The following is a 21,133-nucleotide window of genomic DNA, read 5'->3' as shown; positions in this document are numbered from 1 at the left end:
CAGAATTAATATGTTCATCCAATGAAAGGTCTCACAACCTGCAGAGCTTCTACACTAACAGAGCGAACAGTACAACTACTGGGACCCTTTACTGTAAAATGCAGAAGAAAAGACCTGTGAGGTCTCAAAACCTCTGAGCATTGCTCCACGCGCACAAGGGCACTTACTAATCATCGTGCCCAGGCACTGCCATCCCCAGCACTTACTCAACATACCATTTAGATTGCAAGCTCTGCAGGGCAGGTGTTCAATTTCCCCTGATGTGCTTCGTATGTTTAATGCACATACAGCATTTTCATTATTGCGCCAATACATTGATGGCGCTATATACAGATGTAGCAACGCTTGCCGTTTCCGGTGCCTGCCGCGGTCACACGGCGGGCGGGTGGGGGAGTCCATGCTTCCCGACTGGACCCCCCCACAGCGATAATCCTCCGAAGCTGGGGCAGGTGCGGCAATGTGCCGCGGTGCCGGGACCATAAGTCTCGCTACGTGCGCTAGTTAAAATATACACATATACACACAAAGGTACAGCGCGCCCTCCCCCAGGACCGGCGAGGCTGTAAAACATGCACTAAAAGCTGCCCTCCCCCCCTGCAGAATATAAGAAGAGCAGCGAGAACGACAACCAGAACAGCGACAATATCAACTTCCTGAAGGTCCAGTGGTCATCCAGGCAGCTGCCCACGGTGAGTGATAGAGCCGCCTGCCTGTATCATGGCACGTTAGCTTGGCAGCTGCCCACGGTGAGTGATGGAGACGCCTGCCTGTATCATGGCACGTTAGCATGGCAGCTGCCCACGGTGAGTGATGGAGACGCCTGCCTGTATCATGGCACGTTAGCATGGCAGCTGCCCACGGTGAGTGATAGAGCCGCCTGCCTGTATCATGGCACGTTAGCATGGCAGCTGCCCACGGTGAGTGATGGAGCCGCCTGCCTGTATCATGGCACATTAGCATGGCAGCTGCCCACGGTGAGTGATAGAGCCGCCTGCCTGTATCATGGCACGTTAGCTTGGCAGCTGCCCACGGTGAGTGATGGAGACGCCTGCCTGTATCATGGCACGTTAGCATGGCAGCTGCCCACGGTGAGTGATGGAGACGCCTGCCTGTATCATGGCACGTTAGCATGGCAGCTGCCCACGGTGAGTGATGGAGACGCCTGCCTGTATCATGGCACGTTAGCATGGCAGCTGCCCACGGTGAGTGATGGAGCCGCCTGCCTGTATCACGGCACGTTAGCTTGGCAGCTGCCCACGGTGAGTGATGGAGACGCCTGCCTGTATCATGGCACGTTAGCATGGCAGCTGCCCACGGTGAGTGATGGAGACGCCTGCCTGTATCATGGCACGTTAGCATGGCAGCTGCCCACGGTGAGTGATAGAGCCGCCTGCCTGTATCATGGCACGTTAGCATGGCAGCTGCCCCACGGTGAGTGATAGAGCCGCCTGCCTGTATCATGGCACGTTAGCATGGCAGCTGCCCACGGTGAGTGATAGAGCCGCCTGCCTGTATCATGGCACGTTAGCTTGGCAGCTGCCCACGGTGAGTGATGGAGACGCCTGCCTGTATCATGGCACGTTAGCATGGCAGCTGCCCACGGTGAGTGATGGAGACGCCTGCCTGTATCATGGCACGTTAGCATGGCAGCTGCCCACGGTGAGTGATGGAGACGCCTGCCTGTATCATGGCACGTTAGCATGGCAGCTGCCCACGGTGAGTGATGGAGCCGCCTGCCTGTATCACGGCACGTTAGCTTGGCAGCTGCCCACGGTGAGTGATGGAGACGCCTGCCTGTATCATGGCACGTTAGCATGGCAGCTGCCCACGGTGAGTGATAGAGCCGCCTGCCTGTATCATGGCACGTTAGCATGGCAGCTGCCCACGGTGAGTGATAGAGCCGCCTGCCTGTATCATGGCACGTTAGCATGGCAGCTGCCCCACGGTGAGTGATAGAGCCGCCTGCCTGTATCATGGCACGTTAGCATGGCAGCTGCCCACGGTGAGTGATGGAGACGCCTGTCTGTATCATGGCACGTTAGCATGGCAGCTGCCCACGGTGAGTGATGGAGCCGCCTGCCTGTATCATGGCACGTTAGCATGGCAGCTGCCCACGGTGAGTGATAGAGCCGCCTGCCTGTATCATGGCACGTTAGCATGGCAGCTGCCCACGGTGAGTGATAGAGCTGCCTGCCTGTATCATGGCACGTTAGCATGGCAGCTGCCCACGGTGAGTGATAGAGCTGCCTGTCTGTATCATGGCACGTTAGCATGGCAGCTGCCCACGGTGAGTGATGGAGCCGCCTGCCTGTATCATGGCACATTAGCATGGCAGCTGCCCACGGTGAGTGATAGAGCCGCCTGCCTGTATCATGGCACGTTAGCATGGCAGCTGCCCACGGTGAGTGATAGAGCCGCCTGCCTGTATCATGGCACGTTAGCATGGCAGCTGCCCACGGTGAGTGATGGAGCCGCCTGCCTGTATCATGGCACGTTAGCATGGCAGCTGCCCACGGTGAGTGATAGAGACGCCTGCCTGTATCATGGCACGTTAGCATGGCAGCTGCCCACGGGGGCTTGTGATAGAGCCGCCTGCCTGTATCATGGCACGTTAGCTTGGCAGCTGCCCATGGTGAGTGATAGAGCCGCCTGCCTGTATCGTGGCACGTTAGCATGGCAGCTGCCCACGGTGAGTGATAGAGCCGCCTGCCTGTATCATGGCACGTTAGCATGGCAGCTGCCCACGGTGAGTGATGGAGACGCCTGCCTGTATCATGGCACGTTAGCATGGCAGCTGCCCACGGTGAGTGATAGAGCCGCCTGCCTGTATCATGGCACGTTAGCATGGCAGCTGCCCACGGTGAGTGATGGAGACGCCTGCCTGTATCATGGCACGTTAGCATGGCAGCTGCCCACGGTGAGTGATAGAGCCGCCTGCCTGTATCATGGCACGTTAGCTTGGCAGCTGCCCACGGTGAGTGATGGAGACGCCTGCCTGTATCATGGCACGTTAGCATGGCAGCTGCCCACGGTGAGTGATAGAGCCGCCTGCCTGTATCATGGCACGTTAGCATGGCAGCTGCCCACGGTGAGTGATGGAGCCGCCTGCCTGTATCATGGCACGTTAGCATGGCAGCTGCCCACGGTGAGTGATAGAGCCGCCTGCCTGTATCATGGCACGTTAGCATGGCAGCTGCCCACGGTGAGTGATAGAGCTGCCTGCCTGTATCATGGCACGTTAGCATGGCAGCTGCCCACGGTGAGTGATAGAGCTGCCTGTCTGTATCATGGCACGTTAGCATGGCAGCTGCCCACGGTGAGTGATAGAGCCGCCTGCCTGTATCATGGCACGTTAGCTTGGCAGCTGCCCACGGTGAGTGATGGAGACGCCTGCCTGTATCATGGCACGTTAGCATGGCAGCTGCCCACGGTGAGTGATAGAGCCGCCTGCCTGTATCATGGCACGTTAGCATGGCAGCTGCCCACGGGGGCTTGTGATAGAGCCGCCTGCCTGTATCATGGCACGTTAGCTTGGCAGCTGCCCACGGTGAGTGATAGAGCCGCCTGCCTGTATCATGGCACGTTAGCATGGCAGCTGCCCACGGTGAGTCATGGAGCCGCCTGCCTGTATCATGGCACGTTAGCATAGCAGCTGCCCACGGTGAGTGATAGAGCCGCCTGTATCATGGCACGTTAGCATGGCAGCTGCCCACGGTGAGTGATGGAGACGCCTGCCTGTATCATGGCACGTTAGCATGGCAGCTGCCCACGGTGAGTGATGGAGACGCCTGCCTGTATCATGGCACGTTAGCATGGCAGCTGCCCACGGTGAGTGATAGAGCCGCCTGCCTGTATCATGGCACGTTAGCATGGCAGCTGCCCACGGTGAGTGATGGAGACGCCTGCCTGTATCATGGCACGTTAGCATGGCAGCTGCCCACGGTGAGTGATGGAGACGCCTGTCTGTATCATGGCACGTTAGCATGGCAGCTGCCCACGGTGAGTGATGGAGACGCCTGTATCATGGCACGTTAGCATGGCAGCTGCCCACGGTGAGTGATAGAGCCGCCTGCCTGTATCATGGCACGTTAGCTTGGCAGCTGCCCACGGTGAGTGATAGAGCCGCCTGCCTGTATCATGGCACGTTAGCATGGCAGCTGCCCACGGTGACTGATAGAGCCGCCTGTATCATGGCACGTTAGCATGGCAGCTGCCCACGGTGAGTGATGGAGACGCCTGCCTGTATCATGGCACGTTAGCATGGCAGCTGCCCACGGTGAGTGATAGAGACGCCTGCCTGTATCATGGCACGTTAGCATGGCAGCTGCCCACGGTGAGTGATAGAGCCGCCTGTATCATGGCACGTTAGCATGGCAGCTGCCCACGGTGAGTGATGGAGACGCCTGCCTGTATCATGGCACGTTAGCATGGCAGCTGCCCACGGTGAGTGATAGAGCCGCCTGTATCATGGCACGTTAGCATGGCAGCTGCCCACGGTGAGTGATAGAGCCGCCTGCCTGTATCATGGCACGTTAGCATGGCAGCTGCCCACGGTGAGTGATGGAGACGCCTGTCTGTATCATGGCACGTTAGCATGGCAGCTGCCCACGGTGAGTGATAGAGCCGCCTGCCTGTATCATGGCACGTTAGCATGGCAGCTGCCCACGGTGAGTGATAGAGACGCCTGCCTGTATCATGGCACGTTAGCATGGCAGCTGCCCACGGTGAGTGATAGAGCCGCCTGTATCATGGCACGTTAGCATGGCAGCTGCCCACGGTGAGTGATAGAGACGCCTGCCTGTATCATGGCACGTTAGCATGGCAGCTGCCCACGGTGAGTGATAGAGACGCCTGCCTGTATCATGGCACGTTAGCATGGCAGCTGCCCACGGTGAGTGATAGAGCCGCCTGCCTGTATCATGGCACGTTAGCTTGGCAGCTGCCCACGGTGAGTGATAGAGCCGCCTGCCTGTATCATGGCACGTTAGCATGGCAGCTGCCCACGGTGAGTGATGGAGCCGCCTGCCTGTATCATGGCACGTTAGCATGGCAGCTGCCCACGGTGAGTGATGGAGACGCCTGCCTGTATCATGGCACGTTAGCATGGCAGCTGCCCACGGTGAGTGATGGAGACGCCTGTCTGTATCATGGCACGTTAGCTTGGCAGCTGCCCACGGTGAGTGATAGAGCCGCCTGTCTGTATCATGGCACGTTAGCATGGCAGCTGCCCACGGTGAGTGATAGAGCCGCCTGCCTGTATCATGGCACGTTAGCATGGCAGCTGCCCACGGTGAGTGATGGAGACGCCTGCCTGTATCATGGCACGTTAGCATGGCAGATGCCCACGGTGAGTGATAGAGCCGCCTGTATCATGGCACGTTAGCATGGCAGCTGCCCACGGTGAGTGATAGAGCCGCCTGCCTGTATCATGGCACGTTAGCATGGCAGCTGCCCACGGTGAGTGATAGAGACGCCTGCCTGTATCATGGCACGTTAGCATGGCAGCTGCCCACGGTGAGTGATAGAGACGCCTGCCTGTATCATGGCACGTTAGCATGGCAGCTGCCCACGGTGAGTGATAGAGCCGCCTGCCTGTATCATGGCACGTTAGCTTGGCAGCTGCCCACGGTGAGTGATAGAGCCGCCTGTATCATGGCACGTTAGCATGGCAGCTGCCCACGGTGAGTGATAGAGCCGCCTGTATCATGGCATGTTAGCATGGCAGCTGCCCACGGTGAGTGATGGAGACGCCTGCCTGTATCATGGCACGTTAACTTGGCAGCTGCCCACGGTGAGTGATAGAGCCGCCTGCCTGTATCATGGCACGTTAGCATGGCAGCTGCCCACGGTGAGTGATAGAGCCGCCTGCCTGTATCATGGCACGTTAGCATGGCAGCTGCCCACGGTGAGTGATGGAGACGCCTGTCTGTATCATGGCACGTTAGCATGGCAGCTGCCCACGGTGAGTGATAGAGCCGTCTGCCTTTATCATGGCACGTTAGCATGGCAGCTGCCCACGGTGAGTGATGGAGACGCCTGCCTGTATCATGGCACGTTAGCATGGCAGCTGCCCACGGTGAGTGATGGAGACGCCTGCCTGTATCATGGCACGTTAGCATGGCAGCTGCCCACGGTGAGTGATGGAGACGCCTGCCTGTATCATGGCACGTTAGCATGGCAGCTGCCCACGGTGAGTGATGGAGACGCCTGTCTATCATGACACACGGGATGATGGCAGCTGCCCACGGTGAGTGATGGAGACACCTGTATCATGACACACGGGAGGATGGCAGCTGTCCTTCACTGAAACACGCCAATCATTCTCTGTCACCCCAATTATTCTCCTGCTAGGGTAATCCACCTCCCCCCCCCCAAGCTAGCAGTACAGTTCTGTTGGTTAAAGGGGCAGCTCCTTATAGGGGTGCGCTAACGGAAGGGACATGTTTAAGAGGTGACATCTGGGGGATTGCCTTTTTTTTACCCAAATCTGACACAACTATTTTTAATTATTTGTTGGAGTTTGGGAACATTGTGAGCTGAGGGGGGAGGGGGGGGGTTTGGTTTCCTTTGGCTGCTTCCTTTTTTCTGTAACTGGCTATTAAACAGGAGTTTGCGCAGGCAAAGCCGCCCTCTCTCCCCCCTCCTTATCTTTATGGTTCTCTGGTAAGGACTGGGTGGGCTGTGGGTAAAGAAGACCCGTCCCCATTCAGAGGACTCTTACACATTCTACTTGGAATTAATTTCCCCTTCCCCCCAAATGAAAGCAGCCAAACATTTGCTATTAGCAGGTTAGATTTGTTCAGGGAAGCCAATATAAATGCTCCGGTGACCCCTTTCTCTGCCACGGGGGCTTGTTAATGCCTTGTATGTGTGGCAGGCGGCTCTGGCAGTGCAGCGGTTAACTAGCGCGCGCGCGCGCTTTGTCGCCACAGCTCAAGCCCATCCTGTCGGAGATCGAGTACCTGCAGGACCAGCACCTCCTGCTGACGGTCAAGTCTCTGGACGGATACGAGTCTTACGGTGAGCGCGGCGAGCTCGCGGTCCTGCGCTCCTCCGCTGGTCTTCGCCGTCGAGGGCGCAGTTCATGAAACGATCCCTCGCAGGAACCGCTGGCAGGGACCTGGTTTACGGGTCACATGTGGGGGGCTGACACCTTCTCTTTTTTTTTTTTACCAAAACCTGACACCTATAAAACAAAATGAAAGGAGCATATGCTCCCCCCCCCAAAAATGTTTATTCTACCCCCCCCCAGGTTTGAAGCAGGGGGTCTCCGGAGCTGAACCGCATTCATTTCACACCTGTAGCCTCTCCGCATGTTTAAATGTCCCGGTCACGCGGGCCAATAGGAACCCGCAAGCGATGACCTGCCGATTTCCTATTGGCCCGCTTGACGCAGGACATTTGGACGGCCATTTTGATAGCCCCACACATCCCAGTCGGAGCTGCTACCGGCACCTCATACGGAAGTAAGTATCTCGGGAAGCAGAGGGTCCCCCCGGGGCTGAAATTAACCCGGGTTCCTCTCCAGAGACCCCGGCTTCAACCCTGACCTGTGACTTGGAAGAGGTGTCATGTCCTCTGGCTGCTCCCTTTGTCTGATGTCACGGCGTGTTTAACACGAGTTTGCACAGGCAACACCCCTCTCTCCCCCTCCCCTTATCTCTATTGGTTCTCTGATAAGGACAGGGTGGGATTTGGGTACAGAACAAACTGTTGACAGACACATCCCCCGTTCAGAGGGCGCGAGGTAGTGCTTCATTTACAAAGACCTAAAAGTAGCCACGCCTTTGCTTGTAGAGGAGCAGATGGAGGAGCAGATGGAGGCGCTTAGCGCGTCCCGCGGGAGCTGGGGGTCCTCTCATACCCGCTGTGTACACTGATGGTGCCGTGTCCGTTCCCCGCACAGGCGAGTGCGTCATTGCGCTGAAGTCCATGATCGGCAGCACGGCCCAGCAGTTCCTGACCTACCTGTCCCACCGCGGGGAGGAGACGGGCAACATCCGCGGCTCCATGAAGGTGCGCGTGCCGGCGGAACGCATGGGGACCAGGGAGAGGCTCTACGGTAAGAGGTCTATGGGGACAAGTCATTTCAGGTAGCGGGTACCTGTGAAAATCGAAAAGGGGGCCCATCATTTTCTGCATAGGGTGACCCCGTGAATGGGTTCCTAGGAACCCTTGGGTACCCGCGCATTCTGCCATTTTCAGGTCATTTGTGAATTGTACCAAATACAGAAGAATTTACAATCCATCTGATCTCAGACACACTATTAGAGAGTGTTGGGGTTCCTTACAATGCATCGGATCTCAGACGCGCTATTAGAGAGGGTTGGGGTTCCTTACAATGCATCTGATCACAGACGTGCAATTAGAGAGGGTTGGGGTTCCTTACAATGCATCTGATCTCAGGCGCACTATTAGAGAGGGTTGGGGTTCCTTACAATATCTGATCTTAGACGCACTATTAGAGAGGGTTCGGGATCCTTACAATGCATCTGATCTCAGACACGCTATTAGAGAGGGTTGGGGTTCCTTACAATATCTGATCTTAGACGCATTATTAGAGGGGGTTAGGGTTTCACAATATATATATTTTTTAAACCACTGTTCTAGGGCCAAAGTCATTTCTTCTGGAGGTGATCCACCTGGAGCCTATAGAGACAAGTGATTTGGTGCAGACAGGAGGTCCCATGATAGTCTATGGGACAAGTAGTGAGAGTCATTTCCTGGTGACATAATGCGTAGGGGATAGGGTTAGTGAGTGACACTCACAGGCTGAGCGGAGACTCACACGCTTCCCTCTCTCCTCCTGCAGAGTGGATCAGCATTGACAAGGACGAGACCGGAGCAGTTAAAGGGAAACCGCCTTCAACCTCGCGACCCAATCCTGAACATGTCAAGTAATTTATCCCAGCGGCTTCCTGTCCCGTATGCGTGTAGCTCACAGCGCTTCTCAAGTCCCTCCAAACCCAATACATGTCACCCATGACTATATCCCTGTTCGGTATAACATTGGTCGTGTAGGTGCCTGCTGGGAGGGTTACCTTGACGTGGCTGCAGTTTAAGATGTTGTGGTCAAACGATTGAAGTAAATGAGAATACAATCTTTAAATGAGCTAAATAATGAGTTATAGGGGGAGTGCATTGGGGCTTCTGTGTTTACTGCTGAAGGTAGCTTACCCAGTAGCACTAACGGTGGTAATATTCAGTATATAAATATATAATGGTGTGATATTCAGTATATAAATATATAATGGTGTGGATTTGTCTGGGTTTTGAGATTGCTAACATTGAGGAAAAATCACTATTAACTCCTTTTCTGCCATTAACAGACACAAGTTTAGATTTGCCGCCTGTCTAACGCCTTGTACGTATGGGCATACACACACATTGTTATTATAACATACACACACATTGTTATTATAACATACACACACATTGTTATTATAACACACACACACATTGTTATTATAAACATACACACACATTGTTATTATAACATACACACACATTGTTATTATAACATACACACACATTGTTATTATAACATACACACACATTGTTATTATAACATACACACACACTGTTATTATAAACACACACACACACATTGTTTTTATAACACACACACACATTGTTATTATAAACATACACACACATTGTTATTATAACATACACACACATTGTTATTATAACATACACACACATTGTTATTATAAACATACACACACATTGTTATTATAACATACACACACATTGTTATTATAACATACACACACATTGTTATTATAACATACACACACATTGTTATTATAACATACACACACATTGTTATTATAACATACACACACATTGTTATCATAAACATACACACACATTGTTATCATAAACATACACACACATTGTTATTATAACATACACACACATTGTTATCATAACATACACACACATTGTTATTATAACATACACACACATTGTTATTATAACATACACACACATTGTTATTATAACATACACACACATTGTTATCATAACATACACACACATTGTTATAACATACACACACATTGTTATCATAAACATACACACACATTGTTATCATAACATACACACACATTGTTATTATAAACATACACACACATTGTTATTATAACATACACACACATTGTTATTATAAACATACACACATTGTTATCATAACATACACACACATTGTTATCATAACATACACACACATTGTTATCATAAACATACACACACATTGTTATTATAACATACACACACATTGTTATCATAACATACACACACATTGTTATTATAACATACACACACATTGTTATTATAACATACACACACATTGTTATTATAACATACACACATTGTTATTATAACATACACACACATTGTTAACATAAACATACACACACATTGTTATTATAAACACACACATTGTTATTATAACATACACACACATTGTTATTATAAACACACACATTGTTATTATAAACATACACACATTGTTATTATAACATACACACACATTGTTATTATAACATACACACACATTGTTATTATAAACATACACACACGTTGTTATTATAACATACACACACGTTGTTATCATAACATACACACACATTGTTATTATAAACATACACACACATTGTTATAATAACATACACACACATTGTTATCATAACATTCACACACATTGTTATTATAACATACACACACATTGTTATTATAACATACACACACATTGTTATTATAACATACACACACATTGTTATTATAACATACACACACATTGTTATTATAACATACACACACATTGTTATCATAACATACACACACATTGTTATAACATACACACACATTGTTATCATAAACATACACACACATTGTTATCATAACATACACACACATTGTTATTATAAAAATACACACACATTGTTATTATAACATACACACACATTGTTATTATAAACATACACACACATTGTTATCATAACATACACACACATTGTTATCATAACATACACACACATTGTTATCATAAACATACACACACATTGTTATTATAACATACACACACATTGTTATCATAACATACACACACATTGTTATTATAACATACACACACATTGTTATTATAACATACACACACATTGTTATTATAACATACACACATTGTTATTATAACATACACACACACATTGTTATTATAAACACACACATTGTTATTATAAACATACACACACATTGTTATTATAAACACACACATTGTTATTATAAACATACACACATTGTTATTATAACATACACACACATTGTTATTATAACATACACACACATTGTTATTATAAACATACACACACATTGTTATTATAACATACACACACGTTGTTATCATAACATACACACACATTGTTATTATAAACATACACACACATTGTTATAATAACATACACACACATTGTTATCATAAACATACACACACATTGTTATTATAACATACACACACATTGTTATCATAAACATACACACACATTGTTATTATAACATACACACACATTGTTATTATAACATACACACACATTGTTATTATAACATACACACACATTGTTATTATAACATACACACACATTGTTATTATAACACACACACACACATTGTTATCATAAACATACACACACATTGTTATTATAACATACACACACATTGTTATTATAACATACACACACATTGTTATTATAACATACACACACATTGTTATCATAACATACACACACATTGTTATTATAACATACACACACATTGTTATTATAACATACACACACATTGTTATTATAACATACACACACATTGTTATTATAACATACACACACATTGTTATTATAACATACACACACATTGTTATTATAACATACACACACATTGTTATTATAACATACACACACATTGTTATCATAAACATACACACACATTGTTATCATAAACATACACACACGTTGTTATCATAACATACACACACATTGTTATTAGAAACATACACACACATTGTTATTAGAAACATACACACACATACACACACATTGTTATTATAAACATACACACACACATTGTTATCATAACATACACACACATTGTTATTATAACATACACACACATTGTTATCATAACATACACACATTGTTATTATAACATACACACACATTGTTATCATAACATACACACACATTGTTATCATAACATACACACACATTGTTATTATAACATACACACACATTGTTATTATAACATACACACACATTGTTATCATAACATTCACACACATTGTTATTATAACATACACACACATTGTTATTATAACATACACACACATTGTTATTATAACATACAAACACATTGTTATTATAAACATACACACACATTGTTATTATAACATACACACACATTGTTATTATAACATACACACACATTGTTATTATAACATACACACACATTGTTATTATAACATACACACACATTGTTATTATAACATACACACACATTGTTATTATAATATACACACACATTGTTATCATAACATACACGCACATTGTTATTATAACATATACACACACATTGTTATTATAACATACACGCACATTGTTATTATAAACACACACATTGTTATTATAAACACACACACACATTGTTATTATAACATACACACACATTGTTATTATAACATACACACACATTGTTATTATAAACACACACACACATTGTTATTATAACATACACACACATTGTTATTATAACATACACACACATTGTTATTATAACATACACACACATTGTTATCATAAACATACACACACATTGTTATTATAACATACACACACATTGTTATTATAACATACACACACATTGTTATCATAACATACACACACATTGTTATTATAACATACACACACATTGTTATTATAACATACACACACACATTGTTATTATAACATACACACACACATTGTTATTATAACATACACACACATTGTTATTATAACATACACACACATTGTTATTATAACATACACACACATTGTTATCATAAACATACACACACATTGTTATTATAACATACACACACATTGTTATTATAACATACACACACATTGTTATTATAACATACACACACATTGTTATTATAACATACACACACATTGTTATTATAACATACACACACATTGTTATTATAACATACACACACATTGTTATCATAAACATACACACACATTGTTATCATAAACATACACACACATTGTTATTATAACATACACACACATTGTTATCATAACATACACACACATTGTTATTATAACATACACACACATTGTTATTATAACATACACACACATTGTTATTATAACATACACACACATTGTTATCATAAACATACACACACATTGTTATCATAACATACACACACATTGTTATTATAAACATACACACACATTGTTATTATAACATACACACACATTGTTATTATAAACATACACACATTGTTATCATAACATACACACACATTGTTATCATAACATACACACACATTGTTATCATAAACATACACACACATTGTTATTATAACATACACACACATTGTTATCATAACATACACACACATTGTTATTATAACATACACACACATTGTTATTATAACATACACACACATTGTTATTATAACATACACACATTGTTATTATAACATACACACACATTGTTAACATAAACATACACACACATTGTTATTATAAACACACACATTGTTATTATAAACATACACACACATTGTTATTATAAACACACACATTGTTATTATAAACATACACACATTGTTATTATAACATACACACACATTGTTATTATAACATACACACACATTGTTATTATAAACATACACACACATTGTTATTATAACATACACACACATTGTTATTATAACATACACACACATTGTTATTATAACACACACACACACATTGTTATCATAAACATACACACACATTGTTATCATAAACATACACACACGTTGTTATCATAACATACACACACGTTGTTATTATAACATACACACACATTGTTATTATAACATACACACACATTGTTATTATAACATACACACATTGTTATTATAACATACACACACATTGTTATTATAACATACACACACATTGTTATTATAAACATACACACACGTTGTTATAATAACATACACACACATTGTTATCATAACATACACACACGTTGTTATCATAACATACACACACATTGTTATTATAACATACACACACATTGTTATTATAACATACACACACATTGTTATTATAACATACACACACATTGTTATTATAACATACACACACATTGTCATTATAAACACACACATTGTTATTATAAACACACACACACATTGTTATTATAACATACACACACATTATCATAAACATACACACACATTGTTATTATAACATACACACACATTGTTATTATAACATACACACACATTGTTATTATAACATACACACACATTGTTATTATAACATACACACACATTGTTATTATAACATACACACACATTGTTATTATAACATACACACACATTGTTATTATAACATACACACACATTGTTATTATAACATACACACACATTGTTATTATAAACATACACACACATTGTTATCATAACACACACACACACATTGTTATCATAAACATACACACACATTGTTATCATAAACATACACACACATTGTTATCATAACATACACACACGTTGTTATCATAACATACACACACTTTGTTATCATAAACATACACACACGTTGTTATCATAACATACACACACATTGTTATCATAAACATACACACACGTTGTTATCATAACATACACACACGTTGTTATTATAACATACACACACATTGTTATTATAACATACACACATTGTTATTATAACATACACACACATTGTTATCATAAACATACACACACATTGTTATTATAACATACACACACATTGTTATTATAAACACACACACACATTGTTATTATAACATACACACACATTGTTATTATAACATACACACACATTGTTATTATAACATACACACACATTGTTATCATAAACATACACACACATTGTTATTATAACATACACACACATTGTTATTATAACATACACACACATTGTTATCATAACATACACACACATTGTTATTATAACATACCACACATTGTTATTATAAACATACACACACATTGTTATTATAATATACACACACATTGTTATTATAACATACACACACATTGTTATTATAACATAAACACACACATTGTTATTATAACATACACACACACATTGTTATTATAACATACACACACATTGTTATTATAACATACACACACATTGTTATTATAACATACACACACACATTGTTATTATAACATACACACACACATTGTTATTATAACATACACACACATTGTTATTATAACATACACACACATTGTTATTATAACATACACACACATTGTTATTATAACATACACACACACATTGTTATTATAACATACACACACATTGTTATTATAACATACACACACATTGTTATTATAACATACACACACATTGTTATTATAACATACACACACATTGTTATTATAAACATACACACACATTGTTATTATAACATACACACACATTGTTATCATAAATATACACACACATTGTTATTATAAACATACACACACATTGTTATCATAAACATACACACACATTATCATAACATACACACACATTGTTATCATAAACATAAGCACAACTACACATATGTATGGAACGCAAACATATTGATCACATACATACACACACGCGCATACATGCACACACTATAATCCTGGTTGCACATTTCTGCCTTTGCTGGCAGCATCCAGATGACTGAGGGAGAAAGGAAGAATATTATCTATTTTAAATACAATACAGGGTGATAAGAGATTCTGCTCAATGTCCCTCATAGTGGCTGAGCCTGGAATCGAACCTTCACGCCACGTTTTCCATGTGTGTGCAACTGTTGAAGGATGTGGGTTTCTGAATAAGACCTTCCACCTCCCCTAGGTCTGCAGGTCGCAAGCATCTCCCCACGGAAACCCCTGGTCCTACTCTCGGTAAAGTGTTTGAGGAGCCCGAGAAAGGTCTGTCCCACACAACGTGTCGCCCGCCAGCTGCCCTGCCTGGCACCATTAAAGAGGACCCCTCCCTGGCACGGTGAGTTCACCAGCTGCAGGGATGGTGGCAGAAGTGGGATCAGAAACCATATGTGCTCTTGCCCACCCTTAAGTGGCACTGTCTTCATCCCACGCCTCCTTTTCCCTCCTATGTTCTCAATATTAAAATTTTGCCCGGCACCTCTTTGGCATACATTTATTGATGGCAACACATACTGTAGTGCAGTACAATGTGAAGAAAAGAGAGAACGCACTTACGTGGACTTTTTCTAGTGATTTAATAAAGCATGGCCAACATTCCGGTCCTATCCAGGACCTTTCTCAATGACGCTTGGATTTTCAGTCCCGTGGCCACTGACAGTATACTAATATATCCCTCCGTGACCACTGACAGTATACTAATATATCCCACCGTGACCACTGACAGTATACTAATATATCCCACCGTGACCACTGACAGTATACTCATATATCCCACCGTGGCCACTGACAGTATACTAATATATCCCACCGTGGCCACTGACAGTATCCTAATATATCCCGCCGTGGCCACTGACAGTATACTCATATATCCCGCCGTGGCCACTGACAGTGTACTAATATATCCCACTATGGCCACTGACAGTATACTCGTATATCCCACGTGGCCACTGACCGTATACTATTATATCCCACCGTGGCCACTGACAGTATACTATTATATCCCACCGTGGCCACCGACAGTATACTAATATATCCCACCGTGGCCACCGACAGTATACTAATATATCCCACGTGGCTACTGACAGTATACTAATATATCCCACCGTGACCACTGACGGTATACTAATATATCCCACGTGGCCACTGACAGTATACTAATATATCCCACCGTGACCACTGACAGTATACTAATATATCCCACCGTGACCACTGACAGTATACTAATATATCCCACCGTGGCCACTGACAGTATACTCCTATATCCCACCGTGGCCACTGACAGTATACTAATATATCCCGCCGTGACCACTGACAGTATACTAATATATCCCGCCGTGGCCACTGACAGTATACTCATATATCCCGCCGTGGCCACTGACAGTGTACTAATATATCCCACTATGGCCACTGACAGTATACTTGTATATCCCACGTGGCCACTGACCGTATACTATTATATCCCACCGTGGCCACTGACAGTATACTATTATATCCCACCGTGGCCACCGACAGTATACTAATATATCCCACCGTGGCCACCGACAGTATACTAATATATCCCACGTGGCTACTGACAGTATACTAATATATCCCACCGTGACCACTGACGGTATACTAATATATCCCACGTGGCCACTGACAGTATACTAATATATCCCACCGTGACCACTGACAGTATACTAATATATCCCACCGTGACCACTGACAGTATACTAATATATCCCACCGTGGCCACTGACAGTATACTCCTATATCCCACCGTGGCCACTGACAGTATACTAATATATCCCGCCGTGGCCACTGACAGTATACTTATATATCCCACCGTGACCACTGACAGTATACTAATATATCCCACCGTGACCACTGACAGTATACTAATATATCCCACCGTGGCCACTGACAGTATACTCCTATATCCCACCGTGGCCACTGACAGTATACTAATATATCCCGCCGTGACCACTGACAGTATACTAATATATCCCGCCGTGGCCACTGACAGTATACTCATATATCCCGCCGTGGCCACTGACAGTGTACTAATATATCCCACTATGGCCACTGACAGTATACTTGTATATCCCACGTGGCCACTGACCGTATACTATTATATCCCACCGTGGCCACTGACAGTATACTATTATATCCCACCGTGGCCACCGACAGTATACTAATATATCCCACCGTGGCCACCGACAGTATACTAATATATCCCACGTGGCTACTGACAGTATACTAATATATCCCACCGTGACCACTGACGGTATACTAATATATCCCACGTGGCCACTGACAGTATACTAATATATCCCACCGTGACCACTGACAGTATACTAATATATCCCACCGTGACCACTGACAGTATACTAATATATCCCACCGTGGCCACTGACAGTATACTCCTATATCCCACCGTGGCCACTGACAGTATACTAATATATCCCGCCGTGGCCACTGACAGTATACTTATATATCCCGCCGTGGCCACTGACAGTATACTCATATATCCCGCCGTGGCCACTGACAGTGTACTAATATATCCCACTATGGCCACTGACAGTATACTTGTATATCCCACGTGGCCACTGACCGTATACTATTATATCCCACCGTGGCCACTGACAGTATACTATTATATCCCACCGTGGCCACCGACAGTATACTAATATATCCCACCGTGGCCACCGACAGTATACTAATATATCCCACGTGGCTACTGACAGTATACTAATATATCCCACCGTGACCACTGACGGTATACTAATATATCCCACGTGGCCACTGACAATATACTAATATATCCCACCGTGACCACTGACAGTATACTAATATATCCCACCGTGGCCACTGACAGTATACTAATATATCCCACCGTGACCACTGACAGTATACTAATATATCCCACCGTGACCACTGACAGTATACTAATATATCCCACCGTGGCCACTGACAGTATACTCATATATCCCGCCGTGGCCACTGACAGTGTACTAATATATCCCACCGTGGCCACTGACAGTATACTAATATATCCCACGTGGCCACTGAAAGTATACTCATATATCCCACGTGGCCACTGACAGTGTACTAATATATCCCACGTGGCCACTGAAAGTATACTCATATATCCCACCGTGGCTACTGACAATATACTAATATATCCCACGTAGCCACTGACAGTATACTAATATATCCCACGTGGCCACTGACAGTGTACTAATATATCCCACGTGGCCACTGAAAGTATACTCATATATCCCACCGTGGCCACTGACAGTATACTAATATATCCCACGTAGCCACTGACAGTATACTAATATATCCCACGTGGCCACTGACAGTATACTAATATATCCCACGTGGCCACTGAAAGTATACTCATATATCCCACCGTGGCCACTGACAATATACTAATATATCCCACCGTGGCCACTGACAGTATACTAATATATCCCACCATGACCACTGACAGTATACTAATATATCCCACCGTGGCCACTGACAGTATACTAATATATGCCACCATGACCACTGACAGTATACTTATATATCCCACCGTGGCCACTGACAGTATACTCATATATCCCACCATGACCACTGACAGTATACTTATATATCCCACCGTGGCCACTGACAGTATACTCATATATCCAACCGTGGCCACTGACAGTATCCTAATATATCCCACTGTGGCCACTGACAGTATCCTAATATATCCCACCGTGACCACTGACAGTATACTAATATAACCCACCGTGGCCACTGACGGTATACTCATATATCCCACCGTGGCCACTGACAGTATACTAATATATCCCACTGTGACCACTGACAGTATACTAATATATCCCACTGACAGTATACTAATATATCCCACTGACAGTATACTAATATATCCCACTGACAGTATACTAATATATCCCACTGACAGTATACTAATATATCCCACTGACAGTATACTAATATATCCCACTGTGGCCACTGACAGTATACTCATATATCCCACTGTGGCCACTGACAGTATACTCATATATCCCACTGTGGCCACTGACAGTGTACTCATATATCCCACTGTGGCCACTGACAGTATATTCATATATCCCACGTGGCTACTGACAGTATACTAATATATCCCACTGTGGCCACTGACAGTATACTCATATATCCCACCGTGGCCACTGACAGTATACTCATATATCCCACGTGGCTACTGACAGTATACTAATATATCCCACTGTGGCCACTGACAGTATACTCATATATCCCACCGTGGCCACTGACAGTATACTAATATATCCCACGTGGCCACTGACAGTATACTAATATATCCCACCGTGACCACTGACAGTATACTAATATATCCCACCGTGGCCACTGACAGTATACTAATATATCTCACCGTGACCACTGACAGTATACTAATATATCCCACCGTGACCACTGACAGTATACTAATATATCCCACCGTGGCCACTGACAGTATACTAATATATCCCACCGTGGCCACTGACAGTATACTAATATATCCCACCGTGGCCACTGACTGTATACTAATATATCCCACCGTGGCCACTGACAGTATACTCATATATCCCGCCGTGGCCACTGACAGTATACTAATATAATAGCAAACGTGCTTAATCAGTAGCACAGATATAAAGCAGGCTGTGGTCCATTATATTTCTGTATATAGCTAGATCTAACTACATAGAGACTGCGAGGGCCAGGAGGCTGCTTCTCTGTAATAATAATAATAATAATAGCATGTTCTTGTATAGTGCTGCTAGTTATACGCAGCGCTTTACAGAGACATTTTGCAGGCACAGGTCCCTGCCCGTGGAGCTTACAATCTATGTTTTTGGTGCCCGAGTCACAGGGAGATAAAGTGACTTGCCCAAGGTCACAAGGAGCTGACACCAGGAATTGAACCAGGTTCTCCTGAGTCACACTCAGTGCCAGTCAGTGTCGTTACTCACTGAGCCGCTCCTTCTCTCTACCATGAGGAAAGAGGAGGGAAAGTGACCTGTAGAGGAGGAGATAAATGATATCACACTTTATCTGTTTGTAAAATGCAGGGTGTGGCGTCTCATGGCAAACTTGTGAAATCTGTGCCAGGCATGAGCGTACTCTGGAGCGTGACCAACTCAGAGGAGTATATATAAA

At 44.2% G+C, this 21,133-nt stretch overlaps 1 protein-coding gene across 1 annotated transcript in view; it reads left to right on the top strand.

Annotated features, from left to right (window-relative positions):
* INPPL1 (inositol polyphosphate phosphatase like 1) overlaps window positions 1–21,133 on the top strand; it is a 163,130-nt gene that overhangs the window by 130,606 nt on the left and 11,391 nt on the right. Inside the window, exons 21-25 of the mRNA XM_075592799.1 lie at window positions 601–689; window positions 6,933–7,020; window positions 7,907–8,062; window positions 8,813–8,897; window positions 16,155–16,304. Of these exons, the coding sequence (XP_075448914.1) occupies window positions 601–689; window positions 6,933–7,020; window positions 7,907–8,062; window positions 8,813–8,897; window positions 16,155–16,304 (568 nt within the window). The remainder of the gene's footprint in view (window positions 1–600; window positions 690–6,932; window positions 7,021–7,906; window positions 8,063–8,812; window positions 8,898–16,154; window positions 16,305–21,133) is intronic.

This window comes from Ascaphus truei, chromosome 3, assembly GCF_040206685.1.
Source record: "Ascaphus truei isolate aAscTru1 chromosome 3, aAscTru1.hap1, whole genome shotgun sequence".
Classification (NCBI taxonomy): Eukaryota; Metazoa; Chordata; class Amphibia; order Anura; family Ascaphidae; genus Ascaphus; species Ascaphus truei.
Note: the sequence above shows the minus strand (reverse complement) of the source record. Positions and strands in the feature narration are given on the sequence as shown.